Source organism: Carya illinoinensis, chromosome 3, assembly GCF_018687715.1.
Source record: "Carya illinoinensis cultivar Pawnee chromosome 3, C.illinoinensisPawnee_v1, whole genome shotgun sequence".
Lineage (NCBI taxonomy): Eukaryota > Viridiplantae > Streptophyta > Magnoliopsida > Fagales > Juglandaceae > Carya > Carya illinoinensis.
Window position 1 is genome coordinate 56521705 of NC_056754.1, and position 12757 is coordinate 56534461.

The 12757-nt window shown below is 37.1% G+C and overlaps 1 protein-coding gene across 2 annotated transcripts; it reads right to left on the minus strand.

Moving 5' to 3' along the window:
• Positions 1-1191: 1191 nt before the first annotated feature.
• On the minus strand, positions 1192-9213 carry LOC122305525 (subtilisin-like protease SBT5.3). 2 transcript variants are annotated; one of them, XM_043118127.1, is made up of 11 exons: positions 8852-9210; positions 8608-8717; positions 8432-8529; positions 8175-8339; positions 7256-7364; positions 4794-5328; positions 3834-3931; positions 3117-3362; positions 2690-2804; positions 2381-2594; positions 1192-1901 (listed from the first exon to the last, which is right to left on the minus strand). In XM_043118127.1, the coding sequence occupies exons 1-11, from the start codon at positions 8933-8935 to the stop codon at positions 1366-1368; spliced, it is 2310 nt and encodes a 769-aa protein (XP_042974061.1). In that variant the 5' UTR covers positions 8936-9210; the 3' UTR covers positions 1192-1365. The 2 variants fall into 2 exon arrangements, with proteins under 2 accessions (XP_042974061.1, XP_042974062.1); XM_043118128.1 differs by lacking the exon at positions 2381-2594 and having other exon boundaries at positions 1386-1901; positions 8852-9213.
• Between the last annotated feature and the right edge of the window lie 3544 nt (positions 9214-12757).

The window sequence follows — 12757 nt, forward strand, 5'->3', positions numbered from 1 at the left end:
AGCTTAAGGACCTAGAAGGACGGTTGCAAACTTTACAGGAGGATTTTGATTTATATAATAAATAAATATTGTTAGTAATTTTTTTACTTTTTTATATTGTATAGAACGTCTAACTCATTTTGGAATGTAATTAATGCAGTATAGTTTTTATTTTTAGTGTTTGCTAGCCTCTTTATTGTTAATAACACATTTCTTCTCATTATACTTAGTGTTCACGATAATTGAAAAAATGACACTATCTTTAAATTAATATTTAGTTAACTAAAATATTTTTAAATTAATTACATAAAATTAATTATTTATGAATTTGTAAATATTTTAATTCATTGTAAATCATAATATATAATATATAGAACTTTTTATTTACTTTGGAAATGATAAAAAATTAATAGAAAAAATATGTATTCTTACAATTTTAACAATATATCTTTTCAATTAAATAATACCGTTCGAACACGTTAATACTAATTCGAACAAATAATATTGCATTCGAATTAATTAATTTTCTGTTCGAATTAAATTTAATTAGTTCGAACGGCATAGATTTTTGGAGACGACCTAATTCGTCTCAGAATCTCAATTTCGAACTAATTTTTTTTAGTTCGAACGGATTTATAAGGTTTTCCATGTTTTGAGATGAAATTAAAATTTCGTCTCAGAAAAGTACTTTTAGGGACGAAATTAATTTCGTCCCTAAGAAATTTCGTCCCTAAAAATTAAATTTCTTGTAGTGTATATGTGCAATCACGCATCTTGAATCTTTTCTCGCAATTATGTTTCCCTTATTTCTGACAGATTTTTAGCAATAGCTAGCCAATAGTACATGAAAATTTGTGGAAGTAATTCACTCCATAAAATCTCAAGGCCAAGATCAAATCTGCAAGACTGCAAGAAAATTACTCCCTTCGGTGGGGGTTCTAGATCTGAGTATGCTATGGTTGAAGTTGCATTTATCAAGTACTCTTTAATAAATATGCATATTTGTGCTCAACGTGGAATTTTTGCTTTTACTTGTAGTATGTATAAACCTGAGGGTGATCCAAACATAGCATATCTCCAAGTAAGAAAGAGATTGCCTCAAGTTCTTACCTAAATTAACTCGTGAGCTTCAAGTGTGGCAGAGAGACAGACACATGATCATGAAGAAATAGATTCAACAACATTTTCGTCTGCGACTGCGACTGTAGGATATAATGACCAAAGCAAGAAAGTAAATTGAATTGTCAAAAGACCTGAAATAATGTTTTTCCTTGTTTTTTAATCATTATTTATGTCAACTACATGTCAGGTACAAATGTAGAAAGCGCTATGTAGAAAATAAGGCTGTTGATTCAACACGTAGACTTAGCTCGAATGCATTAGTTTCTAGACTGCTTTCACCACAATGGGACTCTTCACACTGTGCTTTCCATCTGACCAAATCAACCTTCCAAAGACATAGTCTTCGGATGCTTTGGCTTCTCTAACCATTAGTGTAATATTGAAGCTTTTCTCTTCATCAACCTTCCTAAATTTCAAGGTCTCGGGCTTCACTATAACCAAAATTCCACTTGGTTCTTGGACGTGAGCTCTGTAAGTTCCTGGGGACCCCACATTCTTTAATGTTCGAGTCACAGTAATGGAGTCTGAAAGTTTAGCGATTGTGATTGAAGGATAATTGAGGTTGGCGAGACTGATGAGCTTGGAGCACTTATAGGGGTTATCTGAGAACATTGAAACTTGTGTTTCATTGAATCCCAGAGCACATATGAAGTTGAGGTAATCATTAATGGATAAGTCATAGACCAGCCCTGGATCCATAGCACTGTTTGGAAGAACGTGTCCTGCTCCACAACTGAATGGTGTTGCCTTAACGTAAGAAGCGTTGAGAATTGGTTCCCTCCTGTTATCTTGTGTTTTAGCTGTAAAATAGGAGGAAATGAGAAGGTTAATAATGAATTTCGGAAGTATTAGTATTACCTTAAGATACGAGGGCGCCTGTGTGTTCTTTGCATTGTATCGGATGTTAAAATCCAATTTGTGATCCTGTGCTTCATTTGGATGATGAGAAGATACAGGAATGGAGAAGATATATTGTAGTTGCACCTATAGAGACTGTAATGGCACAGTAAGATCCTAAAAGTTGCTGTCTGTCTTTAATTATCTTAAGGTAGTGCTACAGTCCCGCACATTGCCCCGACAATGGGACCCTATAATTTCTTTAAACATTTAAAAAGAAAATTCACAACATCATTCAAAAAAGCACTTTCTTAATTATTAAGTTAAAAAGAAAAACAACAATTGGAATGTGGCCTCAGCATTTTCGATTATAATCTGTTAAATCTAAATTTTGTCAGGAGAAAAGAGGGTTTCTTGTAAAGTAAAATGCCTGGAGTCTAACCGGTTGTCATGATAGCCGACCTAATAGCTGCAGGACTCCAAGTAGGATGGAGGGTTTTAAGGAGGCCGGCGATGCCAGAAACGTGAGGACAGGACATTGAAGTTCCTGACAGCGAGTTGAATTGAACTCGGCGCTCGTCAAATATTTGATTTGTTGGACCTTGTGCTTCAGTATAGGCTGCTAAGACACTAACTCCTGGTGCGGTGATATCAGGCTGAACGTACAACAGTTATTGTACATATTCAATGCACTCGACCTAAGAAATCAACCAGAATAGAGTTTATGTAGAGGATAAGGATGCATGCGTACCTTAAGAATTTCGGGCACTACGGTGCTTGGTCCCTTCGATGAAAAAGCTGCCATGAAGGGAGCTGGGTTTGTGCCCAATACTGTCGTTGCGCGGGTAATGTAAGCTTTTGGAGATCTGTGAAGCATATGGATTTCTCAGTATTATTATGCGAAAAATATTTTGACAGTATGAAACTGATAAGTGGCCTAGACGTGCGTCTTCTCACTTCAACACAGCGGACATTTCTATAGATGAGAATATGATCTTAAATGGAGCACTAGATCAGTTCAGAAGCATTTAATTTTTCAGATATGCTGTACGATAAGTGCTCAAAGCACATTGATGAGCCCAGTGCAGTGATGGACGTGCATAGAAAAAAAATGAGGCACCATGCAATCAGTCGTACATGCAGCTAAAGACGATGTTCTTACTGGTGTATCATCTTACTTGGTTGAATTGCAATAAGTAAAGATGGCGACTCCATCAGTGAAATTGATGTGCGAAGCAGGGAGTACATGTGCATCGGCAAGAATTTCGTTCCCATTAATCTCACTGTTGGCAAGAACCATTCCCAGGGCGCCAGCCAATAGAGCTTGCTCACCCTTATCCACTCTTGCATTTTGACCCCGAAGACAGACCAAAATCTTTCCCTTCACCTTTCTGGGATCAAGTGTTCCATTCTTACATAGCAGACTGCAATACCAAGAGCTTGAGTAAGCACATTAAACATTGACTTGTCACACTTCAGCACATCCAAAGGAATGGGCTGAGGTCACTGTGGGCTTTGATTTGTGTATTTGCTGTCAGTTGGACTTGACTTAAAAGGCCCGTAGCTTTCCATAAGGTCTTCATGTGAATAGTATATATACTCAGATGTTGAAGGGTATTAGGCAATCTGGAATATTATTGAACTTTTTTTTTCTTTTTTTCTCTCATTTTCTCTTATTTTTCTCGACAAGCTCCCCTCGAAGAGAGCCAATCAATATTTTCCTTTTCATTTTCTGAGTTGTGTAACATTGACGTACACTATTGCATAGAACATTGAACTACAAGAGGTCGATGCATTTGCTTACGCATCTTCAGCTGATGCGTTGAATTGTTCTATACTTACGCATCTTCAGCTTACGCATCCTAATTCGTTGTAGTGAATTGTTCTATACTTACGCATCTTCAGCTGATGCATTTGCTGCTTTGGTATCTGCAGCGCTAACAAGCGGGAAGAACTTTTTGCTTCCCAAGACTGTAGATGATAAGCTCTCTCCCTACGGATCACGGTTAATTAATAAAGTTAAAAATACATAAGAGATAGAGTAAATCAATACAACGAATTAGGGCCACACATTAGTTAGAAAGTTAGACAAAACGAAATAACTTGGCAAAAAAGAGGGTTTCTTCCTCTCCCATGTTCCTCAATTTTTTGCCTGGAAATACTTAAAGGATCAGACTCGATTCAAACTCAAAATGAAGATAAACTCGAAAACAAACAGGATGAAGATAAAGGACCAGACTCAATTCAAACTCAAGATGAAGATAAATTCAAAGACAAAACAGAGTAAGGATAAGAAGCAGAAAACTGAAGATAGTGCAGAAAGCAATTCAAACTCAAACTAATCTCTTGTATACTTGGATATAGTTAACGATAGAATCATTGTAACAAACTCTGATGTATAATCACTATAAATATATCTGGATCTCCATAAAATATTCATTGAGGAAATCTATTCCAAGAATCCAAAACATACAGTTTATTAAGATTCTTTAAGCCTTTCCCTTTCAAGTTCGATCTGATCTTTTGTTTGAAGTTTCGCTTTAAGAACTTTTTACCGCGGAGGCCTATTATTATAAAAGAAATCTGGCTCGCTCAATGAGTATCAAAAGCTCATATATAGGAGGAGGATTTGATAAATTCTTATCTTGCAATAGTGCCTACAGGTAAAGGTAGTGTATCCCATATACTTACCTAAAATGCAGTAGCATTCCTAACATCTTAAACATAAAAATAGCTCGTTTCTTGCCTTGGTTAAAATCTATATGATATGAAGATTTTGAAGACTGCACCCGCGCGAATATCATTTGATATTCTCATAATGTTATCTTTTCCAACAATAAAACTGAAAAACTAACCTCCAAGCGCATGCTGTTGCCGAGGATAACATTACTGCGGAACTGCCTGTCCATGGTGCTGGCTCCCACTGTTATCTGCCAGGGCGCAACATTGGAGACAATCCCATCTTTAGGCCCAGAATTTCCAGCGGAGCAAACCACCACAATACCATGCTTAACAGCATGGAAGGAGCCAATTGCTACGCTGTCATTAAAGAAGGGCGTGGGCTCCGCTCCCAATGATACGGACAGAACATCAACGCCATCATGGATGGCCATATCGAAGGCTGCTACTATGTCTGCATCAAAGCATTCATTTCCACCCACCGGAGGCCAGCACACCTTGTAAGCTGCCACCCGAGCTTTTGGTGATCCGCCCTTTGCTGTTCCTTTGCCGAAGCCGTAGATACTAGCCCCAGCTACGAAATTACCACCAGCCGTTGATAAAGTATGAGACCCATGGCCATCATTATCGCGTGGTGTGTCAAAGGAGGAGTTTAGTGAACCAGCAACTGCGGCATAGCCTTTGTTGAAGTACCTTGCTCCAATTAGCTTTCTTTGTTGCACCGATTTGGCACAATGAACCGCCAATATTGATGGGTTAGTGAAAAAAAATGGTCCAAGTTTGTTAAAGAAAATTTCACAGACTACAGGAGACTGCAAGTAAGCGATTGCGAAGGGATTTTTTTTTCAAGTCCTTTTCTGCGTACCCGTTTCCTGATTGACAATAAGAATTTAACGTCTTAAAACTTTGGTAAATGAACACTACTTTCTGATTGTATTTGCGTCGTTATTATTGTTGCTGCTATCTTAGAATCTCGGTTATGAGGTGAGTGATAGGTGCCTAACCGGTTAAGACTTATGGTTCAAATTTATAATCGACTGTCTCGGTGTATTGCAGACCAACTCTTAACAGACTCAAAGGATGACTCAAGACTTGCTGAAGTTGTTCCTATCACGTAGGAGTAGGGTATGGGATCCTGTTATCAAGTACTTGAACTTTAAATATTATAGTTATCTCTTTTAAACAAATATTTGTTTTTTGAATACTTGATAAAGGCTTTCTGTTACCAGTGATGTATATAAACATACCTATGTACACGTACATGAGATATCGGAAAATACTTTTACGTATACAATCTCTATTCTTTCATGCATCTTGTAGGTCTGAAAATTTATAAACCAGTAGTTTTATAAATTAATCATAGTCTTTCATGTTGTAGGTCTGAAAATTTATAAACCAGTAGTTTTATAAATTAATCACAGTGAGATTTTGAGAAAACATAAAAATTAAAAAATTAACCCACGTTTAGGTTTAGTAAGTGAGATAATTTTTAGTTTTAGATAAAAGTTTAAAATATTATTATTGTTTTAAAATTTAAAAAAATTTAATTATTTATTATATTTTATGTGAAAATTTAAAAAAAATATAATGATGAAATAAGATGAGAATTTTGTATTTTTTCTTTGTGGCCAAACCTAACCACAAAACATTTGCGTCGCTTGTGACGTATGAAGTAATTCAATTTTTCATTATTATCCTATGTTAAAAATAGAGTTAAAAAATAATTATAAAATATTCATAACTATACCATTTTCTCATTGATATATATATATATATTAAAATTCTACATGTCACACTTTTATCCCACTATAATGAGATGAAATTGTCTATAAGGCATCAACTTTTGAAGTCTTATTTTAGATAAAAAAGGATAGCTCAGAAGTGATAAAAATACCATATGTTATATACTAGGAAAAAATTAATGGGATCAATTATTCTATGTAATAATAATATTACTCGTCCACATATATATATATATATATATTAAATGAATGATGCAAATTAAAACAAGAGTTTCTAATAGTTGGATTTGGGTATTGAAAAGTGTGGTAGTATGTTGTGAATAATAAAAAAAAAAATAGATAAAAAATAATAATATAATATTAAATAATTATACAGTATGTTGAGAAGTATTTACCCTCAACACCCAAACACTATATAGGAAAAAACCACCTATATTTTCGAGAAAAGTCCCAACAAAGATGCTTTATGCATACAATTCCACCTCTGTGACCCCACCATCCAAATGAGGCTGAATATTCAACTTGGAAAAAATTCCTTTGTCGCCTGGATTTGACCGTTTGAGTTGACTGCTGAATAATTTTTTTTATTTAATAATTAAGAAAGTGATTTAAAATATATTAATGTATTTTTTTTAATTTAATGATCATTAAAAAAATGTAAAATAAAAAATAAAAAAAAAAACAAAAAAACGCTGGGTGGTATGTTTGGGGCGGCGTAGTAGCCTTACCCATTCAACTTTACCGCTTTGGTTTCATACAGTCAACGTTGCTGAAAAGGCCCTCCGACTTTGAGTAACGATTGGCCAGTTTTTCGATGAGAGAAATGGAGAAAGAAATATTGCCGTTCTACAGGTTATTCACTTGACAATAAGTATTAGATAGGTAGTAGGTATTACCTGTTGCAATGAAAACCAGCATCAGTTTCATTTTGGCAGATTCCTTTCCACTTCGATGGAATCGGTCCCATCCCCTCATCACTAAAGCTTTTAGATTCGGGCCAGACGCCTAGCATTATCCCATTGAACAAAAGTGAGGCTAATACAAATCCAAGAGTCGGCTAGAGACGATGCATTTAAAAATTATTCTCATTTCAATGTTATCTGGATTGTCAAAAGCCTGGCAGCGTTTGTTCTTACCGGAAAACTGAACTGTCCAACTTTATTGAGCATGTCCTAAGTGACAAGTTATATGAGGGTATAGCATCATAACATGTTCCAATTGGTTTCTAGGTTGCATCATCTGGTCCTGGCAACAAACGATCTCCGAAACCCATCCGCAAGCAAATTTTCCTTGTTGCTAACAATGTTATCTACTAGTTGTGAATAATGGCACTAAAAGCAAGAAGCAAAGTCAAATAACGTTTAGGCTGATGAAACCTTTCCAATGGTAGTCCAATCCTGCTAAATAACTGTGTCTAAATTCTAAAATATGAGCTAATGGAAGCGCGGGCGACTCATTAAAGAGTCCAGAAGCCCTCAAACATTGTGAATATTTTTCATGCGTGCACATGGCGGCCTAGTTATGACATTTGCTAGAACCAAGGTTTGCTCTATTTAAGTACCCCACCCATATTTAGAAAAATTGAAAATCATATATTATGTTATTACTTCAAATCTCATCTTTCAGGAACATCAATTTCTAAACCATGTCATGGTGACAGAACATCTTATTTGTATTTCATGTAGAAGTCAACCATCCAAATCCAGATTACACAGAAAAGATCTATTTAGAAAAAGATCTATGTGGACTGGAGATCGGTGAACTAAAACGACGATAACTCAATTAAAATTCAAAGCCGAAGAGCAAAGCACACACCAGTATCCAGGTTTCCAATGATTGTATCTTCGCCATATCTTGCCTTCTTCCAACTGGAGTTGGAAGCAATCACCCCATCATGCTCGAGTCCCAGGAAGTCCCATGACCGAGTTGTGTGCAGTTTTCTTCCCTTGTTCAAGAAAACGGAGATCACTTTCGGATGCTCTGTATTTTGATAGATGTTTACGCAATTTACAATCAAGTCAACCGAAGGTACTGTGAGTCAAGAGAGAAGAGCAAGGAGATAGATTTCTCACTAGCTATCGAGGCTGCTACCTCATCGTCGAATGTTGCAGCAAAACCGTTGATGTGCCTTGCGTATGAGTAAAGTATGGATTCCTTCGCGAGAGCATGACTGCATGATTAGGAAGTCAATCAATTGATGCGAGAAGATCACAAATTTAGTCGATAGTTGGATGATTCATTCAAATACCTTCCCAAGAATGATGCAAGAAACTCATAGTGGGTCTCGGTTACTCGATTAAAATCAATCGGAGATTGTTCTGGGCAATGTGAATGGGCCCCTAAGTATACCACATATGACTAGGCGTCCAACCGCAGAAGAAGGAATTAGTTAAACTCAAATGACAAAATCATCAACAGCAGATCACCGATACAGAAAACAATTGACTTATTCTGATGTTCTATATTGAAAGGAAGAAGATAAAAATGCTTGCCTTTTTGGTAGCAGATGTGGGTGTCGGCAGCAGAAAGAATAGAAGAAATGATGGGAGGTAAATGGAAGGAATTGATAGTCTCATTGCCTACTTCTGTTGGGAATTACTCCTATATGCTTGACTCCTGACTGCTGGCGCCTCAATGGAACAGAGAGTTACTGACTTGTTTTGGTATTATAGTGAGGAAGAAGTGAACCGTCATTGGAATTTATATTCTGTTTTCCAATTACATTAAAGGATTGTATATGGAGCGTCTAGTGGGATCCAATTGAAATTTCAAATTTCGTAATAATGAATTGATTTGTATGCAAAGATGCTGCTTTGTATGACGAGGGGAGAATGAGAGCATATGGAATGAGACTGTAACCTGCGTAGATAGCGCCATCAAGCTGCCAATTAATGACAATATCAACCAGCCAGGAACTACCACGTGTAAAGTATTGGATAAGATAACAACGGTCGCCCTGTCTTGGAGCCACTCCAACATGTTACATTATCTTCTTTCAAGCATATATTTATCTAGTGTTTGTGTTTTGAACAAAATGGCAAAATCCCGACCGTTTTGGACAAGAGCAATGCTATATACAGTCGTAAAATTGTAAACGTCGTGCAATCGCTTTGAAAAAAAGTGGGATCCACGATTAAAAAGTTAGTTCTTTTTTCATGTGGGTCTCATATTAATTCATTTTTTTCAAAGCGACTGCACTCCGCTTGCACAACCACGACTACAAATATCATTTCTCTTTGGACAAAAGCCCCTAGTCTTTGTGCACCAGAGAACAAATCTTTGGGGGTTTTCGGGGGTTGTGCACTTTTCAGGGATCCAGATATAATGATGTTGAGTTAACAGATTTGACATTAGAAGTGATGTACTATCGAGAGAAAGCATATTGTTATAAAACTCTTAGGTTTTATCTTTATAAAACACCAAGATTTATTAAATAATAACTATGTTTAAAATATATATAAAAACTTTGAAGTTCTTTAGTCGAAAAACTTTCTGTTTCCAGATTCAAAATAGAGAATATGCAAGATTCAATACAGACTCGGTTTGATATCAACAACCACAACAGAAATCAACAGTATACCAACACAATTTTTGTTACACAAATCATAATATCAATATGTAGAACATTATTTATCATGTGATGTACAAATCAACAAGAATAATAGAACAGAATATTAGAAAGAATCACAAGAATAATAAGGAATCGTAAAGCAAGGAAAGAACACACCGAGATACGTGGTTCGACCCTAATGGTCTACATCCATGGCAGGAATGGCCTCAGAGATCTTTATTGATGAATCAAAATCAATCACAGAGAAGCCTCAGTTCAGATATATACAGAAACACTCATATCTCACAAAGAAATCACACCGATTTCTTCCCTCAAGTACAAACCCTAGAAAACTCTAGAATCGCCCCCTTTCCCTCTCTACCTCTTATTCTCAGCCGATACAAGAAATGAATTATGCCTTTGGGTTACAAGGAACAAGATGTATATATATGATGCATCAGATTTGTAACAAGTGTATCTAGGGCTATTCATCCGGGTATACCCAACCCGGAATCCAGATTTGAAATCCGGGCCGGAACCCAGACCGGGTTAGCCCGGATCAGATCCGGGCCAGAAAACCCGGATTCCGAGTTCCGGATTGAAACCGTTTTTTTTTTCTTCTGCTGTATTTGTCTTCTGTTTGTCCTCTGTGGTCTGGAGGGTCCCACCCTATCCTAACAAAGCCTGTGGTCTGGGAGGTGAAGAGCTGACGACGGCAGTCACTAAACTGCATCTCCAAGAGCTTCCACGGTGACTTCAGTTGATTCTCGTGTCAGCAGAGACCAAAGGAATACATGGTGATTTCTGCGTCTGTAATGCTACTCGGTAGGTGGTTTTCATGGTGTGGAACAGAACTGAAGTTAAGGAGAAGACGTGTAAAGGAGTTGGGCAATGATTGAGAGTGCTCTGTTTTGGATACCAGAAACAAACATGGTGTTGCGACGTCCTTCTACGGGGGTTACAATGGCGTCTTGCTGGCTGAGCAAATGCAAACGACATCATAAGGCAGACAGTGGTTCACGGGGAAACTATGGTGCTTGGTGGTTTGTTTTGAGGAAGCACGAGTTGCAATGATGGTGGTTCACGGTTGCTAAGGATTAGTAAAAAGGCAACGACAGAATTATATACTAGGGGTTATCGAGTCTGAAAAGAGACTGAAACGATAGAATTTTATTGAAGAGATTTGAAAATAAAGAAATTAAAGATTACCTGAACCTTTTAAAAAAGTGAGATGAGAATCTCAACAAAATAATAGCTCTGTTTCAGTCTCTTTTCTTTCTTTCTTATTTCTCCCCAGATCAAATGAGCAGGATAATGAAGACTAACACGAACACACAACCGAAAACCCAGGTGACTGGGAGGACGAAGACGAAGGCAAGCTCGAGAAGACCATTGAAGACGAAGACCACGGAGACAAAGACTGGATACTTTATTCGGACTTCAATCGGGTCTGTATAGATACTCGATGAGTCCAAAACCGTAATCGTCTTGGGAAACGCTGTCTTCCTAAGGCCTGAGCAGGTAAGATGAACGAGAGAGAGAGAGAGAGAGAGAGAGAGAGAGAGAGAGAGAGAGAGCGCAGTGAGATTAAAAGGGAGGGGTGGATAACGGAAACCGGGTACCGGGTTTTTAATCCGGTACCCGGATTTTAAATCCGTACCAGGACCGTATAGGTCCGGGTTTTGAAATCCGAGTTCCGGCCCGGATTAAATCCGGGCCGGATAAAATCCGGCCCGTATGAACAGTCCTACGTGTATCGGATCCAGCGGCTCAGCTCATATACTCGAATTAAAGGCACAAGCTCCTCACGTGCCTGTTGAAAACAGATTTAAAGCTTCACGAGACCAGTTCAAGCCACAAGCTCTACATACACTTAAACACAGAATAAAACATTAGTAATTAAATAACCAGCAAATAAGAAATGAATTGACATACATATTACACATATCAATGCGAATGTGGTATAAAAATGTGAAGATTGTGCGAATTGGGGCATTATTGCACACGTGTTAGAATTATGCATATGACCTCAATTCGGAAAGCTTTTTTTGGTGCGTATATCGTGATCAGCGTACTACACCTGATGCTCCCTGTTTCAACTCTGAAATCAACCGTTTTCTCCTCCAAATCGTCATTTTATGTTATTTTTTTCTTTTATGGTAATATTTCATTGTCACTTTTAGAGATGATTCTTATTTAGATTTGGGTCAGATTTTTTGAGAGATATTTTATTTTATTCCGTGTTCTATTTTTACATAATAATTGGAATTTTTCTTTTTCGAGCAGAATTCTCAAGATCGTAGATTTTCTTAGTTATTTAAGCTCGATTTGTGAGCTTTTGAACCAGTTTTCAGTTTTTATGAGTAAACCCTATTCTCATAGTTTCCTTATGTTGCATCTTTTCTCAGTCTCAATCCCTATTACTGTTGATTAACTAGGTGTTAGAATAATACTTACTTTGCTGGGATTTAGTTGGCATCTAAGCTTTAGCATTTTCCAAGGGGCAACTTGTCATCAGTTTTCATGGATGGTGGAGGTCATGGGCGGTGTGGGCAGGTTTTGAATGAGGAAGCCTCTCACCGTGATCATAATGTACAAGATGTGATGATTGCAGATTTGCAAAGGCATATAGCAGAATTAACCTAGAGTCTAGAGGTGTAAAACCTAGAGGGTCAGATGTATGATCATGATGCTTACTCCAATTTAGAGAACATGTATCACAATCGTACTCTATTTTGGGAGTACCGTGGTAGGACGGAGCATATTATGGAGACTTAGGGGCTGTTGGGGAATAAGTTTCATCTCATTCTATCTCATTTCATCTTATTTCACTTCATCTCATTTCCTT

Coding starts and splice junctions, on each gene's coding strand:
- LOC122305525 (XM_043118127.1), bottom strand. CDS start 8,935: ATGAGACTATCAATTCCTTCCATTTACCTCCCATCATTTCTTCTATTC. Junction 3,932..4,793: donor GCAACAGCATGCGCTTGGAG/GTTAGTTTTTCA, acceptor CGTGATCCGTAG/GGAGAGAGCTTATCATCTAC. Junction 1,902..2,380: donor GTCGGCTATCATGACAACCG/GTTAGACTCCAG, acceptor CCTATTTTACAG/CTAAAACACAAGATAACAGG.